Raw genomic sequence first — 15705 nt, forward strand, 5'->3', positions numbered from 1 at the left:
AACAAGAAGAAATATTTCCAGAAGCGCCTGAAATACTGATCACAGCAGACAATTGACTCAGTTAGAAACAGATATGCAAGTACATACACCGTAAAAAACAAGGTCAATTGTCCTTTGTTACTACTCTACCAATCATTGTTTTGAGTCACAAACATGTATGCTTTGTAAAATGGTAGTCATTCATCATTTATTGGTTGAACAAATTTTTATGAGGGGCTACTTTCTAGGATTATCCAATGCATAGTGACTAATCTTATGCAAGATTTTCTTCAATGATTAAGTATTTTCTTCAGACGATGAATATTTATAGCAGTTCAAATCGCTTTATCTTTTGTGGATTATCACTCACTGCTTTATTTCCTTTTCTCTCTTGGTTTAAGTCCGTCTGTTTGTCCATATTTAGCTCTTACGATCTATTTGCGGATTTACTTTATGTGGCCTAAAACCAAAACACATTGAGGCTAACCCTATGGGTCAGTTAGAATCAAAACTATAAAACAGTGAAATATAGGGGGCTTGATGCATTGAAGCATCCATGAAAGTCTGTTAATATTGCCATATGTGTCTAATGTCTTTAATCTGAGTAATGATATTTATATTTAATTAACTTGATCCTATTTGTGTATTAGCAATACTAAACATCATTGTCTAACTTAGACTTTCCATTTACATAAAAACTAGTTCTTTTGGTTTTTTTTAAATAAGATTATTCCAAATGACAAAGTTGAGCATTGGATAAACTACCTGAAGTAAAAAATAGTCTACCACCCTATTAAGCTTATTATAAACTAATATACAATGACTAATGGTTAATAAATTGATGATGTATTAGACCAAATAAAAATGTAATAAACCGTAGCGTAACGCGGGTTTGTTGATAATATCTAGTACAATTCCAACTTCAAATAAGGTATTGGGCTTACTTACTCTCTTACGTATGGGGGCCTAAGCCCGTCACATGTCATAAGCCAAAATCAATACAATCACGCAATGTATTGAATCCCGACAACGACCTCTCTTACCGAATAGGACAAGGAGTAACCATTTTATTTGTTCGATCCGGTTATGGAAAAAGATGTGGAACACGTGATCATTTAATTTCTCAAAAATCATTCAAGGAAATTAAGACTCTCCTTATATCTCTGTGTGTGTGTATGTGTGTGTATATAATGCAACTTCAAGTAGAACTCAATGGAAGAAATGATGATGAATCTCTCTCCATCTTCTTCATCGATACTACCAGTCTCCGTGAACCACCAAATCCCGCTAATGCTTCAACAAAAATTACAATTGATTACTCACAGCTTTCCTCCTCAGTGGGGGGTTTACTCCATATATTGGCAAGCAGAGAAAGACTTGAATGGCCACCTTGTTTTATCATTCTGTGATGGTCATTTCAAAGGCAACAATTCTGGCTCACTCCAAGACTGTGAAAGGTTTTACAATGCATCAGTCTTTCGATCATATAGTGTTGACAATACTACTAGTGTTGGTACGACTCTTTTGTCTGGTCCTCATCTTTGGCTAACAGGAATTCAAGAAATCAGCAACTTGTTGGAGTGTCAAAGAGTTAAGGAAGCTCACATCCATGGCATCAAGACACTGGTCTTTGTCTCCACAACATCTGGTGGAGTTGTTGAATTGGGTTCCTCATATTTCATTGAAGAAGACCAGGTGCTGGTGCAACAAATCAAATCAATGTTCCAAATCAAGCACATCAACACATCTTCATTTGGTGTGCCACATAGTGATTTATTAGAAATTACTAATTATAAGTCATATTCTTCTGATTCTCATCATCATAACAAACAAAATGTTATGTCCAATAAGAAGGGGAGAAGGGCAGTAATGAGTCCCAAGAAATCACCAATTGAGGCGGAGAGGCAGCGGAGAGAGAGGCTGAACGGCCGTTTCTACGCGCTCCGATCGGTGGTTCCAACTATTTCAAAGATGGACAAAGCATCTTTACTTGCAGATGCTGTGACTTACATTCAGGAGCTCAAGGCCAAAGTTGATGAATATAAGGTCAAGCTTGAAATATTTTCATCACAAAAGCCTAGTTTGAAAAATGACAATAAAAGTAGCAACTTTGATCCTGAAGAGTCATCAAAAGCAACGGAAGAGGTGGTGAATGTGGATGTAAAGATTATAGGGTCTGAAGCCTTGATCAGAGTCCACTGTCCGGACGTGAACTACCCGATCGTGAGACTGATGGATGTGCTTAGAGAGTTTGAGCTTCGAATTCACCATGCGAACATATCTAGTATTGAGGACATGATGCTCCAAGATATTGTGGTTAGGGTTCCTGACTGGTTGATAATAAGTGAGGAAGGTATGAAGAGTGTTGTCCTTCAGAGGCTAAAAGGGCACAATTAGGCTAGCTAGTGAATTTTTATCATATGGTGTAGCATATATAGATCTGCACCATGTACAATGTTCGATTCTCTTGTTCCTCAAAAAATTGATAACATATATTAGCCTATAATTTATTTCTTTAAACACATCATTGGTAAATGGTCATAAACTACCTACTCTTGTAGATCCAAGAATCATAGTTTGGGAAATTAATGATATGCTAGCTAGTTTAATGGGCTTTCATATATCTACTTCAAAGAACGTATTGTGAGTTCACTGCATAGATCAGCTTGTAGCCGCCCAAACAAATCACGTGTATTCCCTGTACATAATATATATGTATTTGATAAATTTTGTAGAACACATTACTCTTGAAGCATAGCATATCACATTACTTGGGAGAGTATTCATTACGTAGAGAACTTGAACAGAAACGGCGCTAGAACCAGACCTTAACAAAACAACCCTAAAAAAACAAAAAAGCATAAAACGACACAGCATAAAGAAAAGACAAGACAATTACTAAAACACCCTTAGGTGTTGAAAGCACACTAACGCCAACAGTATTCATTTTCTAATATTGCGCCAGAAATGCCAATGTTATTTTGGTTTCTCATTGTGAAAACCGTAGTGATGACGGGTTTTTATATTTAGAAAGAGTTCGTGAGAGAGAGACACTTTGTAACTTTATCAATAAGATTTATCATTGTTGCCATTTGACGTAAATAAGATGGGTTGAACAACGTAAAATCGTTTCTCTTGTGTGTAATTGATTTTGTTTTTCGATTTCTTTTATTTTACGTATTAATTATTTGCTAATCGTATTAATCATGAAGAAGGTTTTGGACTGTACGTTTCCCCCAGCACAATAGTGTTGTATTCCATTTTGTGGCAAGTAGTGAAAGACCCTATTAGTGGTCACCTTGGCTTCTCATGGGTTGGTGGACAATTTAAGGGGAAACAAAAACTTCGTATCAAAAATGGTCAATGGTCGATAGATGTATAGTATTTGATGTAGACTTCAAATGGTTTTTCTCAGTGTCATTGACAATGAGAACGTATAATCCTTCAAGGTTCAACATGCAATTCAAGACATTGAAGACCATTCCACACAATGGGGTTCAAACCAGTACAATTTTTCAACAAATGAGGGAGTAGTTTGATTGGATTCTTCATGTTTCATCAAATAAGATTGGAGTTTTGTGCAATTAATCAAACCTATATATTTTTTGGTACGATGAGCATGTAATTGATCAAATTCAGAATCTCAATTTTGAAATGAACATCATTACGAAATTGAGAATATTGCACTAAATTATAGAGAAAGGAAGATAGGCAATGTGTAAGGTTGAAAACAATTCACCGATTGAAGCGGAGAAGAGGAGGCATAACAACTACTCTACGAGTGTGCGTTGTATAAATTCATGGTTGCGTCCGCTTTAGGTTATGACTCAACTTGATTGATTCATGGGTCCGTCCGCTTTAGGTTATGGCTCAAGTTGATTGATATAAAACTTCCCCATGGTACTATATTTGACAAGGATCGAGAAAAGCTGGCCGTAGGCCCTATGGGAATATAAATCTGATAATTTTATTGAATATGAGGATAAGAAAATTACAACGAAAAAGAAAAAATGCAACCAAAACCCAATTTAGATGGGAAACGAGAAACCCATCTCCAACTCAATGACAGGAACCCTGAACCACCCAAAACTAAAAGAGGAAAAACACAACCAAATCCCAAGAAAAGGATAACTCCAACTCCAAGGCAAGGACTAAGATCTCAAAACAGTTGAGGGATCGATCTTCTCATCTCTCAATCTCTAGATCTAATCTTCCTTTCTTTCATTTAGATGTAGATGTTGGGTACATGATTTTTGTTCAGGATTTTCTTGAGTTTATGAGTGCAGGATTTGAAATAATCTGCCAAGTTCTACAAAATCATTCGGACATGTTCATGTTACTGTTTCAAACAATAACATAATAAAAAAAACCCATGTCATATTTCTTACTGGAGTAAATGTCCTAAAAAACACAATTTCAATACATTAACATTATAATGTAAATAAATATTAATCAAATATTACTTTTTGCACAACAATACCATGATGAAACAGTAACATTAAAAAGTGCATGTGAGGCCCTAAACGGTAGAATTTGGTAAAAATATAGCGGGGCTAGAGGCATAGCTTGCTAATATTTTGATTGTATAATGTTACAGTTTCATAACATAGGGAGATTAAGAAAACAAGTCAAAATATTTGATTGTATAATGTTACTATTTTAAAACAGTAACATATAACTGTACGATCTCTGTTGGCATCAAAAAATATCTTGGACCTAATAAGCCTAGTCCATGTACAAGGCCCAAGGTGAAGCCCATACGGTTTATCATGTTTTATCACAGCCCATAAGCCCATATTATTGAAGAAGAGAAGCCCATTTGATGAGTAACTGCCAGGTAGAGTTGTGCTGAGAATGGTCCATGAAAAGAGAAAGAAGTGGTGGCAGTTATAACAAGATGGTCCAGGTGGCAGCTTGTGAGAAATTTAAGGGAGAACTAACATGAAGAAGTGGTAATGTGGTAGTGGTTTCAAACTGACAGAAGATGGCATGAATCAAGGATAACTGCAGAGAAATCATGGTTTATGGAGGAGATTTTCGTGCAAAGACAGAAGATATATAAGGTGGTAGACAGACGGAGGACAGACACACAACCAATCAATCAAACAAACTACTCAAGCCCAAAGGCAACTTCAACTTTCAAGCTTCCTAACATTCTAGCATTTCAATTACATTTTCAAATCTTTGTCAATCTCAAACTACGTCAAATTCTCTTGTATTTATTTCCAATCAAGTTTCAATACCAACCATCGTTGTGTAAATTGTTCTTGGTATCTGTTTTTGTTTCTTCATTTCAATCTCAACGAAGCGCACTTCAGTGGAGTTGGGGAACCTAGAGCTATTGAGGTCTCAAGATAGTTCGCTCAATCGTCTAGATAGAAGTCATATTTACATTTGGTGCAATATATTCATTAGTGTAGGAAACTTTAATCCTTGGCACACCCGCAAATCACCATCACCTTGGGCCACATTTAGGTGACAACAACCTTTTTTGGCACACCCGGTGGGACTTGAGAAAAAGCATCTGACAGCTACTATGGCTTCGCGCACTCGATTGTCAGGAAAAGAACCAGTTGCTGGGGAGAATCCACAGGAGGAAAACCCACTGGCTGAGATGGAAGAGGCCGCCAATGATGGCGATACTAAAGAAAAACAGGAGCTCATTGAACGACCAGCTGGCTTATCCGATGAAGCCGCTATCTTGTTTGAACATCTGGTCAAAACTATCAAGAATCTGGAGGTACGTTCAAATCAAACAATGGAAGATGCCATGAAGCAGATGGAGCGAAAGCTGGAGCAGAAGTTCGAAGATCTGACTATGGGGGGGCAATTCCCATCACAGAAAGGAGCTAACTATCAGGCTGATGGTGGTTACAGCAAATACAAACCTCCCCCAATGCGCTCTCCATCTGGTAATGGTTAGAATTTCAGACCTGTTACATATGGGAATACTAATCCTATGAGTAATCCATCTGCCTATGCAACTACTGAACCTGCTGGATCAGGAGGTAACGTGGCTGCAGAAGTGGGTACTGCTCGCAGGATTCAACCTGTAATTCCACCAACTCCACCTGTTGATCTGGACATTCTCAGACAGTTAGGTCAAGATTTATATGGCCATGACCATACACTAGTTGGCTGGCCAGAGTATCACAAACCTTATCCAGCTGTTGTGGATAGGGAGAATCCTTACCCAAGAGGATTCAGAGTACCCGACTTCACTTTATTTTCTGGAGAAGAAGGGTTGTCCACAGTGGAGCATATTGGTCGCTTCACTGTGCAGTGTGGCGAATTAGCAAACTATGACAACTTTGACAACTTTCGTCTCAGGTTATTTCCAAATTCTTTGACAGGAGCTGTTTTTACTTGGTATTCCACATTACCAAGGAATTCCATCAATACATGGTGGGAGATGGAACGGTCATTTCACACTCAGTTCTTTAGAGCTGAACCAGAGGTATCTGTGGCTAAGCTATCCAGATTGGTGCAGAAGGCAGGAGAAACCACCAATGCTTATATTGCTCGTTTTAAAAAGCTGAGGAATAGATGCCGCATCTATCTTCCTGAATCAGAATTTGTCAAGATGGCCCAGCGAAGATTAGATATAAAATTGCCCAAAAAGTTCCAAGGTATGGAATTTTATGATTTTTATGAAATGGCAGCAAAGGTAGCAGAGTATGAAGAATTACTAAAAGAAGAAAGTATGAGAAAGAAATCTTCTATGGGAACTTACTACCAAGAGATGGAGATGGCTGCTGCAGAGGTGACTGCAGAGAAGAAAGTGTGGGTTTGTCCCGCACTATCCAAACCGAAGGCAACTGAGCCAGTAAAGAAGCAGCCTATGGGTGGTAACATCAATTACACTTTTGATGTGACCAAAATAGAGGAGATTTTTGATTTTCTATGGCAGGAAAAGTTTGTTACATTTCCAGCTGGACACAAAATACCATCTCAGGAGGATATGAAAGGGAAGGAGTATTGCAAGTACCATGACCTATGGTCTCATACCACCAACAACTGCTGGACTCTGAAGAACATGATTCAGGAGAAAATCAACAAGGGTGTCCTGCGATTCCCTGATAAGGAGTCCATGTTGGTAGATGAAGATCCATTTCCTCCGGTGGCAACTACAATGCATGCAATTGATGTAGATCTTCGTGACTACCTGGAGCTTGAAAGGAAATTGAAGGAAAAATCTCAGGTATGGGAACCAAAAGCTCATAATTCTCAGGTCCACAAGGAGAAGAAGGGATGGAAACCGCGCTATGTGCAACCACCAGCTAGCACCATTACCAACATATGGCAGTTGGTGAAACATAAGAAATTTCCAGCACCTTTAACCAGAACTCAGTTGAGGAGAAAGCAGAGGCAGTATGTTGCGTATATGAGGAATCACTACAAACCTCCAGTGATTCAACGTAGGAGCTGGACATGGGTTCGCAAAGAAAGGAAGCAAGAGGACAACCACCAAGTGAAAAAAGATCAACCACCAGTAAAAGAATTCATGGTGGGAGCAATTCAAGTACCGTATGAATGTTCTACTACTACTTTAGTTTTGCCAGCTGCTTGGCAGGCTAAGAAGCACATAAAGGAAAATCAAATACCAAAGCTTGACCTGCTAGAGAAGGGCGATCAACCTTTCAGTTCAGTGACGGTGCAGATAGTGGATGAAGAGACCCCTAAAAGGGTTATCTTGGAGAAACCTTCAATCCAAATGTCATAGCACATCAAGCCATTGTATGTCAAAGCACAAATAAATGGCAGGCCGATTGACAGAGTCTTGGTGGACAGCGGTTCTGCGGTCAATACCATTCCACGATCAGTGCTCAAGCTGCTGGGTAAGAAAGAAGATGATTTAATTCCAACTGACATGACTATGGCAGGTTTTACAGGTGAAGTTACTAAGGCAGTTGGTATACTGCCAGTGGAGCTGACTGTCGGGCAAAAATCCTCCATGACTGCCTTCTTTGTCATTGACAGTCAGGCCAAATATCAAGCTTTATTGGGAAGAGATTGGATTCATTCCAATTGGTGCATTCCATCTTCACTACATCAGCTCTTGGTGTGCTGGAGAGGAAATGATGTAGAAATCATTTGGGCAGACAACCAGCCATTCAAGACTACATCAGATCAGGTGAAAGCTCGTTATTATCATGCTCAATGTGGACCAATCCAGGTCGAAACTAAGAAAGAGGAGATGCAGAAAATTGCAAGACAATTATTGCAACCAACGGCCATTGTTCCTTATAGGCCGAGGAGATCAGAACCAATCATTGAAGAAGTTCCATGATGTGGTCGAAGGATGAAGAGAAGATAGTGACGGCTGCAATAAATAAAATTATAGTACAAGCTGCCATTGATAGAGTTGTAACAGAAGAAATTAGTGAAAAAGAGATGATAGTAGAAGACGATGGCTGTTTAGCCACTAATAATAAAGAAGAGTTGAATTGGAATGATTTGCAAATAGCACCGGCCAAATTAGATGATTTGAAAGCCAAAACCCAAGATCCTTTGGAAGAAGTGAACTTGGGGGGGCAAGAAGAGTCCAGAGTTACTTACATAAGTTCTACCTTGGATCCATCTATCAAGGTAAAACTAATAGCTTTACTTCACGAGTTTCGTGATTGTTTTGCTTGGGATTACCAGGAAATGCCATGATTGAATAGAAAGGTGGTAGAACACAGACTGCCTATCAAGTCATGATACAAACCATACCAGCAACCATCTAGAAGAATGTCTTCAGAGGTGGAGTTGCGTGTCAAAGAAGAAATACAGAAGTTGGTTAAGGCCGGCTTCATACGGCCAACCAGGTATGCTGAATGGTTATCCAATATTGTACCGGTAGTCAAGAAAAATGGCAAAATTCGTATTTGTGTTGATTTTCGTGATTTAAACGCTGCTACGCTTAAAGATATGTATGTTATGCCAATTGCTAATATGTTGATAGATAGTGTATCTCAACATGAGCTGCTATCTATGATGGATGGTTACTCTGGATACAATCAGATATTTATTGTAGAAGAAGATGTTTCAAAAATGACATTTAGATGTCCAGGAGCATTGGGTACATATGAATGGGTAATGATACCATTTGACCTAAAAAATGCCGGAGCCACCTACCAACGAGCAATGAATGCTATCTTTCATGACATGATAGGCAGGAAACTGGAAGTTTATATTGATGATATCATTGTCAAGTCAGTCAAGGCCAATGACCATGTGGCCGATCTCAAACTGGCATTTGAAAGGATGAGGCAGTACCAACTAAAGCTCAATCCTTTGAAATGTGCATTTGGAGTTAAAGCTGGAAACTTCCTGGGATTTTTGGTCCATCAAAGAGGCATGGAGGTTGACCAAAACAAAGCCAAAGCTATATGCCAAGCTCAACCACCGAAGAACAAACAACAGCTCCAAAGTTTCCTTGGTCAGGTAAATTACCTTAGAATATTTATTTCTAATCTTGCAGGTAAGACCAAGGTATTCTCAGAGTTGTTAAAGTTAAAAAAGGAGGAGGCATTCAGATGGGAGTCAAAACATGAAGAGGCCTTTCAAACCATCAAGGCCTACCTAAGCAAACCTCCAGTTCTCATGCCACCTAACAGGCACAAACCATTGAAGTTGTATATATCAGCTACTGATTATTCCATTGGGTGCCTACTAGCCCAAGATGATGATGTTGGAAGAGAAAGAGCAGTCTACTACCTGAGCAGATTACTGACAGATACTGAAGGACGATATTCTACAGTGGAGAAGCTCTGCCTTGCATTATATTTTGCATGTACCAAGTTGAGGCACTACTTGCTTCAAACTAAGGTGCACGTGATCTCAAAGATGGATTTGATCAAGCACATGCTGACCAAGCCATTGCTAACATGAAGGATAGGTCGATGGTCATTGGCTTTGACAGAATTCAACCTCAAATGGAGATCACAACAGGCAGTCAAAGGGCAAGCACTTACTGATTTCCTTGTTGACCACCCATGTCTGGAAATTCCTGAGACCTTACAAGGCATGATAGATGCGCACACTACACCAACCTTTGAAGATGAAGGTGAATGGGTGTTAAAATTCGATGGGTCTAGTATAGAGATGGCTGCTGGAGCTGGGGTAGTCATTCAATCCCCAAGAAGTACAAAAACCACCTTAGCTTTTAATTAGGATTTTGATTGTACTAACAACCAGGCAGAATATGAAGCACTCATCATTGGCTTGGAGATTTTGCTTGAATTAAAAGTCAAAAATATTCTGGTGGTTGGAGATTCTCAATTGGTGCTAAAACAACTGGCTGGAGAATACAAATGTGCTAGTTTCACATTGGCGCCATACTACAGTACAGCCTTGCAATTGCTTGATGACTTCCAGAAAGTGGAGTTGAAGTACATTCCACGAGATCAAAATCATGAGGCCAATGGATTGGCCCAACTAGCTTCTGGTTTAATACTTCCAGAAAGTTTGATACAACAAATCATCACGGTGGAAAGACGATCTCATCCATCTATCAGGGAAAGAGGCATGGCACTTGAATGCCTAGCTCTTGACAATCAGATGGAAGATTGGAGGAGAGATATCATGAACCATCTGTCATATCCCAATAATCCAGCATCCAGAAAGGTCAAAGTGGTGGCACAGAGCTATGTAATGATCGAGGGTGAACTCTTCAGAAAAGGAGCTGATGGTTTGTTACTCCACTGCCTCAGTTTTATTGAAAGTATGAAAATAATGCAACAGGTACACGAAGGTATTTGTGGTGCACATCAAGCCGGTCCAAAGATGAGATGGTTGATAAGAAGACAAGGCTACTACTGGCGGACCATCCTGAAAGATTGAATTAAATATGCAAAAGGCTGTCAACAATGCCAGAAGTTTGGCAATATTGAAAAAGCACCAGCAGCAAACATGCAGCCTATCATTAAACCATGGCCATTCAGAGGATGGGCGCTTGATATCATTGGAAAGATCTTTCCTGCCTCATCTAAAGGCCATCATTTTATCCTGGTGGCTACTGAATATTTCACAAAATGGGTAGAGGCAGTACCCCTGAAGAAGGTCGAACAAGCAGAGGTGGTAGATTTCATCAAAAAACACCTTATTTTCAGATTTGGCATTTCCAGAAACCATCACAACTGACCAGGGGACAATGTTCACTGGAGGGGAGTTCAAAGCATTTCTGGAAGACTATGGAGTCAAATTACTCACATCTACCCCATACTATGCTCAGGCCAATGGACATGCAGAGGCTTCAAATAAGGTAATCATTTCTATCTTGTAGAAAACTATTGAGGATAATACTAGAGCATGACACAAGATACTACAAGAAACATTATGGGCTTACCGCATATCCAAGAGAACAAATACTGCAACCAGCCCTTTTGCCCTTACTTATGGGCATGATGCAGTACTACCTATGGGGCTGGTAGTTCCATCTTTGAGGATCATGAAACAACGTGGTCTATCTGCTGGAGAATATTCAGAAGCCATGAACATGGAGCTGGAACAGTTGGATGAAAGCAGGATGGAGGCTCTGAACAGAATGGTAGTCCAAAAGAAGAAGATCGCAAAGGCCTACAACAAGAAAGTGAAGATGAAAGTGTTCCATGAAGGCCAAATGGTGTGGAAGGTGATCCTACCACCAGGAATCAAGGATAGAGAGTTGGGTAAATGGTCTCCAAATTGGGAAGGACCCTTCAAGGTGCACAGAATTCTCAAAGGCAGTGCATACTGGTTAGCAGACCTAGATGGTCAACCACATAAGAGAATGGCAAATATTTAAAGCCATATTTCCCAAGCATTTGGGAATCTATATCTGTAATGGCATAAAGAATGTAAAAGCAGGCTATTTAGCCGCAGCCATAAGCTGGCCTTAGCGGCCGCATATTATGAATAAAAATAGTAGATGGCCACAGGCCACACAAAAGAAATTGCAAATAAATGATTAGCAATTATAAAAGATATCCGAAATTAAGGCCAAATAATGGCCAAAGTCAAGTACTAGAAGCCAATACAGATGGCAATAAAATAAACCAACGAAGGCCAAACAATGGCCAAAATTCAACAATTAAGTTAGCATATGCTTCAAGGCCGACCAGGTATTCTGCTGAGCTTGAAGACGTGCTTGAGTTAGCTGCAAATCTGAAGACCAATCTTGAGCATCAGGTAGTCGTGACTTGATGGAAGAACCCAGAGTATTGAAGTTTTGCTGAGCCTCTTGGAATTTTTCATGCACCTGGCCTCTTGCATCATGCTGCTGCAAAATCTTATCTTTCAAACTTTGGATTTTGAGCTCCAAAGTTTCAATTTCATCTTGAGCAGCAATAATGTCTTTTTGAATCCCAAGGTCTTCAGCAGCCAGACTTTCAGAATTGGAAAGTAAAATTTCATAAGCAGCTCGGTCTTTAGATAAATCCTCTAACTTGCCAGATAAGGTCTGTTCCAGAGAGTAGTCTTGATGAAAAGCAGTGGGTAGATGATGCAAATCATGCTCCAAACGTATGAGCCTGCTTTTACTTTCTGGAGCTATCTGAGGATCTGCCAACAAAATCTTCACATACTTCAAAGCCTCCTTACCATCTGCTTCTTGAACATCTGGAAGGTTTGTCTCAAAAAGCTGGACCAATCTATTGGTTGCATGCTGCTGTTCTTCCTCAGTTGGCACTTTACTAGCAAGAGGAGGTGGAGTCAGGAAGGAGAAATCCAAACCTGCTAATGGATTTACCATGCTGGTTGGAATGATGGAGGTAAGCATTTTAAATGATGTTACTGCCTGCATACATATAGTACTGTCATAAGCATCAAACAATTATTTATGATAGCAAAATAAAGAAAGATATCAACCTGAGAAGAGAGAGGAGTAACTGAGCCAGAAGGTTGGTTAGAAATTTTGGGAGTGACAATTGGCTCATCTGATGAAGGAACTCCTACATAGCTGGTGGAAATCTTTTCACTCTCATCTTCACTATCATCATCCCCTGAGATAGTAACAGGTTCTGAACTGGATTGTATGGTCTTCTTAACTCTAGTGGAAGATCGTTGAGATCTTCTCACAGTCGTTACTTTCTTATGAGTTTTTGGTTTCTTCTTGGGCGAAAGTGACACATTCTTAATGTTCAACTTTTTAGAAGAGATTGGAATGGCAGGAATAGCTGCATAACATACTGCCAGATAAGAATTTCATAGACTGATAAGCAAGTGAAAAGGAGAGCAAGAAACATACCAGGGGTAACACCTGCAATATCTGCCTCAGATTCAGTATTGAGAGGAGGAAGCGGTTCAAGTGGAAGCAGATTTATATAGTATCTTTCCTTCCAGGATTGATAGTTGGAAGTACTACCAGGACTAAATGGTGGTAGCAGTTGGAATACAAACCTCCTCAAAGCGTTATTATTGGCAGCCACTTGGTTTTCAATCCTTTCTCTGGACTGAACAATGGTTCTCGCTTCTCCAGGAGGGTTGTAATGGAAAAGACGGTTAAGAGGCACATTTTAGGTATAACCCAACTGCCTAGCACAGAGCTGAGGATTGTAGGCCTCAAAGCCACAAGGAGGGTTCATAGGATTATCAATATTGGCACCTTCATGGAGATACCTGGGTGTAACAAGACTGGTACAGAAATCACGAAGGAGATGGTCCATTACCATAGAGATGGTAATTTTTGAAGACAATAAGGGCATCAAAGGACCACCAGGCAGAGTATCAGTAAACACAAAATATTCAGAATCAGGTCTATCTGAAGGCAGGGATAAGAAGAAATTGAAGATTTCTACAAAAGATCTATCACTAGTGCAGGCTAAGACAAACTGCCCATAGGAAGTGAATTTGGTAGGTAGTTGATAATCAGGAGAACGTAAAGCAAGGAAGTAAGTGAACAGCCAAGGCTGAAGAATCCAAAGGCTGCCAGAAAGACGATGGTAAAAGGGTTTTTCAAAAGTGAGAAAAGAAAGACAGTGATAGATACGGCCTAGCCAAATACTATCTAAAGCTACATTCTGACCTTCTGCTAGGGCACATGCAAGGGAGAGATAATCTTTGGCAGGTTGATTTGCAAATGTACCAAAGACATACCTGCATAGCAAACACCACAGGAATAGAGTATGCTCTTTGAAGGTAGGTTCCCCAAGATGCCTTGTGGAGCTCAAATCTTGGTAAGAAAAAGTCTTTTTTTCCTCCATTACTCCTACCTCAGCGATCCTGACTGAAGAAAAGAGGCAGGGAGCATCCGGACCTGTGATGGGCAATCCAGTTAGGGCATACATATCCCTCAACGTGATGGTTATATGGCCACCGGGAAAGACAAAAGAGTTTGTTGAACGAGACCAGAAACAGTAGGCCACTGAAATCAAAGATGGGTCAAAAGGGATTGACTCAAGGGTCATGTCTATAAGCCGATCAGGTCCTTGTTTCATCCATTGTACACCGAAGGTAGCTCGAAGTCGACTGACCCAGTCTCTCCATCCTAGAGGCGGTTTGGGCCAGGAACGATGTCGTTCCAATAGAGGTAACTCTTTTACATGATTAGCAAGAAGTTCTTCACGAAAGGATGATGAAAAGCTTGTCAGTGTTTCAGGGGAAAGGTGGGAGTCAATAGGAGTAGTATTTGGAAGAAAAGAAGCCATTGTTAAGAGAAAGAAGAAAGCTAGGGATTTCTTAAACAGGTGAAGAGATAAAGAAGCGTGCACGAGTGAAGGATTAAGAGGCAGCAGCTGATCAAATTAAATGAGGTAAGAGAAGAGTTTGAATTTTAAATGGGTCTTATTTAATAGTAACTGATATTTGAGAAGAAGATGAGGAAGGTCCAAGAAATCAGCTTGAAATCCAACTTTGAACAGTTGAAATTTAAGCTGGGGGGGCAATTGTTGGCATCAAAAAATATCTTGGGCCTAATAAGCCTAATCCATGTACAAGGCCCAAGGTGCAGCCCATACGGTCTATCATGTTTTATCACAGCCCATAAGCCCATATTATTGAAGAAGAGAAGCCCATTTGATGAGTAACTACCAGGTAGAGTTGTGCTGAGAATGGTCCATGAAAAGAGAAAGAAGTGGTGGCAGTTATAACAAGATGGTCCAGGTGGCAGCTTGTGAGAAATTTAGGGGAGAACTAACATGAAGAAGTGGTAATGTGGTAATGGTTTCAAACTGACAGAAGATGGCATGAATCAAGGATAACTGCAGAGAAATCATGGTTTATGGAGGAGATTTTCGTGCAAAGACAGAAGATATATAAGGTGGTAGACAGACGGAGGACAGACACACAACCAATCAATCAAACAAACTACTCAAGCCCAAAGGCAACTTCAACTTTCAAACTTCCTAACATTCTAGCATTTCAATTACATTTCCAAATCTTTGTCAATCTCAAACTATGTCAAATTCTCTTGTATTTATTTCCAATCAAGTTTCAATACCAACCATTGTTGTATAAATTGTTCTTGGTATCTGTTTTTGTTTCTTCATTTCAATCTCAACGAAGCGCACTTCAGTGGAGTTGGGGAACCTAGAGCTATTGAGGTCCCAAGATAGTTCGTTCAATCGTCTAGATAGAAGTCATATTTACATTTGGTGTAATATATTCATTAGTGTAGGAAACTTTAATCCTTGGCACACCCGCAAATCACCATCACCTTGGGCCCACATTTAGGTGACAACAATCTCATATTTGTACGATCCCAAATCTGAACTAATATTACATCTCATATCTCATATTACGATCTCAGATGAGTTCATATTACAT

At 39.7% G+C, this 15705-nt stretch overlaps 1 protein-coding gene across 1 annotated transcript; it reads left to right on the top strand.

Moving 5' to 3' along the window:
* Positions 1 to 1171: 1171 nt before the first annotated feature.
* On the top strand, positions 1172 to 2672 carry LOC119981388 (transcription factor bHLH14-like). The gene has a single exon (XM_038824479.1). The coding sequence runs from the start codon at positions 1192 to 1194 to the stop codon at positions 2374 to 2376; it is 1185 nt and encodes a 394-aa protein (XP_038680407.1). The 5' UTR covers positions 1172 to 1191; the 3' UTR covers positions 2377 to 2672.
* Positions 2673 to 15705: the final 13033 nt, after the last annotated feature.

Source organism: Tripterygium wilfordii, chromosome 16, assembly GCF_013401445.1.
Source record: "Tripterygium wilfordii isolate XIE 37 chromosome 16, ASM1340144v1, whole genome shotgun sequence".
NCBI lineage: Eukaryota > Viridiplantae > Streptophyta > Magnoliopsida > Celastrales > Celastraceae > Tripterygium > Tripterygium wilfordii.

Excerpts from the sequence above, each read along its gene's own strand:
- LOC119981388 (XM_038824479.1), top strand. The coding sequence starts at position 1,192 with ATGGAAGAAATGATGATGAATCTCTCTCCATCTTCTTCATCGATACTA.